The sequence below is a fragment of the Microtus oregoni genome, unplaced genomic scaffold, assembly GCF_018167655.1.
Source record: "Microtus oregoni isolate MIOR12 unplaced genomic scaffold, Mior012 000000F_ref0000247, whole genome shotgun sequence".
In the NCBI taxonomy this organism is placed as follows: Eukaryota; Metazoa; Chordata; class Mammalia; order Rodentia; family Cricetidae; genus Microtus; species Microtus oregoni.
Window position 1 is genome coordinate 904,153 of NW_024543059.1, and position 5,059 is coordinate 909,211.

Here is a 5,059-nt window from a genome sequence, read left to right on the forward strand (position 1 = left end):
CACCTAGGTCCCCCACCCCTTACCACCCAAAGACTTTGTGCACTTTAGTTTGGTCCTTGGATGAACAGAACTACAGATATTTAGAATGAAACTTCCAGGGGGTGGAGAGATGACTCAGTGTTTAAGAACACTGGCTGTTCTTCCACGGGATCTGGGTTCAATTCTCGGCACCTGCGTGGCAGCTCACAGTGGTCTGTAGCTCCAGTTCCAGGGAATCTGGTACCTTCAGAGACATAGATGAAGGCAAAACACCAATGCACATTAACAAAATAAATAAGAAAAAAAGGAAGGAAGGAAAGAAAGAAAAGAAAAGAAAGAAAGAAAGAAAGAAAAAGAAAGAAAAGCCTCTTAAGGCAGAAGGGCTTACAGGCTGAATTGGCCTCTAAGTGCAGAGAGAAATAACCAGGACTTTATTTCGGGAAAGAATGATAGCTGCGGAAACCGTGGACTGGGGGCTGTGCTCCACTCCTGTGACTCCCCGAGGGTCTAACAAGCAAGTGTCCATGGTACTGGCATTACAATACTGGAGGAGACAGTACTGCTTGGTCAGCTAAGATAGCCCGCTGTTTCCATTGTTCCCTTCACAGGTGTTTTCAAGTGCTTAGCTCCGCAAAGAGGGCGAGAGTGAATCATGGCCACGTGTCAGAAACACTGGGGATTTTCAGAAAATTTGAGAGTAGATCCAAGGGAAAAGAATGATTTACTTGGCAATTGAATACTGAAGTCTCTGAAACAACATTGTTTTAATTCATGGGACTGTTAACCCCCACCCCACAAAGTTATAGTCACAGTCTTGTAAAAACAGAACAAGAATCCTGTCCATTTAGTTATTAGAGTAAAAAAAAGTTACAATGGAGGAAACATTTTGAGAATCAGTGTTCTGAGTATTTAGCTGAGTAAATTGTCCCCATTTTCCTCTCTATTATTGTTGCTGCTTAAGAGAGAAAGTTTGTTGCATGGAGCCACTTGTTTGTGCCCTTAGGTGTAAATTCAGGGTTTTCTAACGTTCTTCATATCCTGGTGATGTGCCATTTTAGTGATGGCTGCCTTGACGTCCTTGTTCCTGAGGGTGTAGATGAGAGGGTTGAGAACAGGGGTGAGGATAGCATACACCACATTGCCCATGATGTGGAAGTCCTGGGGCAGGTCGGCCCTGTAGGCCACATAGGCTATGGCAATGGAGGAGTAGTAGGTGCCCACCACCAGGAGATGGGAGCTGCAGGTGGAGAAGGCTTTGGAACGCCCTTCCCTGGAATTGATACGAAGCACGGAGGCCAGGATGCAGGCATAGGAGAGAAGCACCAGGAGGAGAGGGAGGAAGGACACTACCATGGCGATGCAGAAGCCCATGAGGGTCTGAGGGTTGGTGTCTGAGCAGGAGGCCTGGACCAGAGCCAGGTGGTCGCAGAAGCAGTGGTAGATGTAGGTGATGCTGTCAAATGCCATCTGGGAGGTCTGTACCACTGCTGGGATGGGCAGGAGGAGGGCGGTGATCCAGGCACTGGCTGCCAGGGCAGCGTTTGTCTGTGGGGTCATGTGGACAGGATAGTGCAGAGGGCGGCAGATAGCCACATAGCGGTCATAGGCCATGACCACCAGGATGAAGGCTTCTGAGCAGGAGAAGCTGTGGAACAGGTACATCTGCAGGAAGCAGGAAGGGAAGGTGAGGAAGTGGTCTCCTAACAGGAAGAGGGATAGCATCTTAGGGACCGTGGTTGTGGTGAAAAGGATGTCCAGGGCCGAGAGGTTGACTAGGAAGAAGTACATGGGCTTGTGGAGGCTGGGATCTGTCACCACGGCCACCAGGATCAGGGTGTTCCCCACCAGGATGAGCAGGTAGAAGAGGAGGAAGAGAAAGAAGATGGGGAGGAAAAGGGATTTTTGCAGAGAGGGAATGCCTGTAAGGTAGAAGACAGTCTGAGAGTCCCCTGACCCATTACAGGCTACATTCTCCATGGTGGGTTAAAGCTGGATGCTCAGGAGGGTCCCACGCCCATCTGTGAACAGAAGAACCGAGGTTCTGGGATGAGAATTACATAATGGCCATTGTCTAATCAGAGATAACCAATCCATTTACTGTCAGTTCTAGAGGAAGTACAACCAGGTTCTGTCTTGTATCAGAGTTCTCAACCTATAGCAGGGCTCCATCTTTCCTAAAGTCAAGAAGGACTGAAGCACTTGCAATATAAACATCCTAGAAAAAAAATACAATGTAAGAACCACAGCAGTACCCTGTAAAATAAAACACTATGTGTCATTCTCGTAGTAGAGGTAGATTCATTGATGGGGATAGAGGTTTTAGCCTCATAGGACTGAAAGACATGAAGCAAGCAACAACATGATTAAGTAATTGCACTTGTGTGTAAACTTGGCTTGTCTTTTCCATGTCCTATGCAATCCTACTGGGAATATCAGATCTCTTCAGTCAATTAACTCATTTACCTTTTCTTTGAGGTTTGTCTCAAGTGTTTGGTTTTGTTTTTTGGTACCTTTGTGGGCCTGCAGTGTGGAAGGTGTCTCTGAACACACTGCCTTCCCAATGTAACCGTTAGCCCACTACTGACTTCCTTCTTGTTTCCTTGGCCTTGCTACCTCCTTCTAAGTTGAGACATCTGTCCCCTGAAGTCTTGTCAGGGCTTCTGATGATGACTTCCTGTTAATTCTGCAACAAGACAGAATCCATGACAGTCTCTCTGCAGGCGCATTGACTGCTGCTCCTGAGAGAATGCAGCAGCCCAGGAGGTGCCCTAGTGGATCACTGTCTGGCCATCACCCAACAGGCCTCCTTGATCTCTGCTCAGAAGGTGTCACGGCATCCTGGGATGGAGAGGGGGCGATTTATGCCACACTTGAGATAGGCTTGCAGTGTGGTTCAGAAAAGAACTCACAGAAGAATCAAAAGTGAGGATCTCAACCCACAGACACAAGGATTTAAGCTCACGGGAAAGACCGATTTATTCTCAGCCTGAAGACTTGTCCCCTGGACGTCAGAGGCAAGTGTCTGCTGACACCGGTAATGTTGTGTCTTCAATCTCAATGCTCCCATAACGTCGGCATTCCCATTTTCTAACAAAACATTTCTTGTGAACAAACCATTATGTAATATCGAGTTCTTTTGCAGTCACCCAGCTCTCCATAGACCCAAGACTTTGTACAAGAGGATGGGGGCTTTCCCAGGCATCACACCAGCTGGCTGCAATGCTAGGAGGATTGTGCTGGGTCTCTTGTTCCTGGAGCATAGCTCTCCCCTCTCCGTCTTTCCTGAGGAACCCAGACATTAGTCTCCAAGCAAAAAAAATATTTGGGCAGAGGTTTCTACTCCCCCCCTCTTTTGTTTCAGTTGAGGAAATCTGAAAAGACTAAATTTCAAATATTTCCCTGAGGCTCTGTATGATAGAACTTAAACTGGTGTCTGGCAATCAAACATCTCCTTGGCAATATGTCCTTTCCTTGACAAAGAGTGAGCCAGCTTTGTTCCAGATTGAGACACTTTGAAGCAGACCCCGACATGCCAATAGTTTGAGTAGTTGGATGGCTTCACACCCTAAGGGACACCAACTGTCCTACCTGAATGTTGATGCTCTTTGTCAACCACGGGCTGTCGTCCTCCCAGGATTAGACTGCGCTGGGGGTGGAGTGGATGAAAGGATGCAGCCAGGCATCCTAGCTTCCCCTGCATCTCCTTCCTCTGTCTACTCTTTGCTGACACAGACGAGAATGCTGAGCTCCTGGTGGAGTGGTTGCCTGTAGATTTTGACCCCTATGTGGCACTGGATTATCTAATAGGCAGTCCAGACCTTGGCCACCAATAAAGCAAGGGCACCGAAGTGGCTCAGTTTCATAAAGGGTTTGATATTTGTCAGCAACCTGTTCATCGTAGAAAATGCCAACATATCCTTAGACCTTTCTATGTTGGAGTTGTTTTATCCTGAATGATAGGCCATGTCTAAGTAATGCCATCCTGTGCTTAGGATCAAAAGGCCCAGCCTCAGGGGATCTTCTAGAACCAATGCTACCGCTGGTAGGGAGAAGACAGGTGTGTGAGTCACCTGAATGCCCAACCTGCCCTTGATGTTTGGCATCTCCCATCACAGAGCCCTTCCTGCTGGTTATGCTTCTTACAAATGAGGAAACTGGCTGACAAGCTGTTATAATGCAGCGGCCCTCAACCCTCCCGATGCTGCGACCCTTTAATACAGTTCCTCGTATTGTGGTGACCCCCAGCCATGAAATGATTTTTTAAAAATATTTATTTATTTATTATGTATACAATATTCTGTCCATGTGTATGCCTGCAGGCCAGTAGAGGGCACAAGACCCCATTACAGATGGTTGTGAGCCACCATGTGGTTGCTGGGAATTGAACTCAGGACCTTTGGAAGAGCAGGCAATGCTCTTAACCTCTGAGCCATCTCTCCAGCCCCCATGAAATGATTTTGTTTGCTACTTCATAGTTGTAATTTTACTGCTGCTGTGAATTGTGGTGTAGATGTCTGATATGCAGGACATCTGATATGAGACCCACAGGTTGAGAGCCACTGGTGGGGAGGGTAAAAGTTCTTGTTGCACAAGCCTGATAACCTGAGTTTGATCCCCAGAACCCACAGTGGAAGCCAAGAACCAAGTCCCAAAAATTGTCCTCTCTTATGCACACTTGTGCTGGGCGCAGGTGCACATGAACTCATAAGCACATCTCTCACGCATCACGCACATCCACACATACACACACACATGTACACACTGCTAAGTCAAAAATAGAAACGTATAAACAGAAAAGGAAATCAAGTAATTAATATGAAGAGAAAGATAGGCTCTCATCCATGGTCACAGGGTGAGGAGCAAGAACACAGGGTTCTCCTGGAGCCAGTGTACCTGAAAGGTCTAAGCCCTACCTGTCAATCAAGAATTTGGGTGCTGAACCAGCCCTTACACTTTCTTGCTGTCACCTTTGTCATTGTTGATATCATCTATGCTGTGAAGGCTTTGATGGATAGATCTCTGAAGGATTGACAGTTTCGTGAACTACCTTCTGAGTATCCCCTGCATGTTGGCAGAGTGG

The 5,059-nt window shown here is 47.1% G+C and overlaps 1 protein-coding gene across 1 annotated transcript; it reads right to left on the reverse strand.

Annotated features, from left to right (window-relative positions):
• Nucleotides 1-990: 990 nt before the first annotated feature.
• On the reverse strand, nucleotides 991-1,956 carry LOC121453301 (olfactory receptor 2AT4-like). The gene has a single exon (XM_041659965.1). The coding sequence runs from the start codon at nucleotides 1,954-1,956 to the stop codon at nucleotides 991-993; it is 966 nt and encodes a 321-aa protein (XP_041515899.1).
• Nucleotides 1,957-5,059: the final 3,103 nt, after the last annotated feature.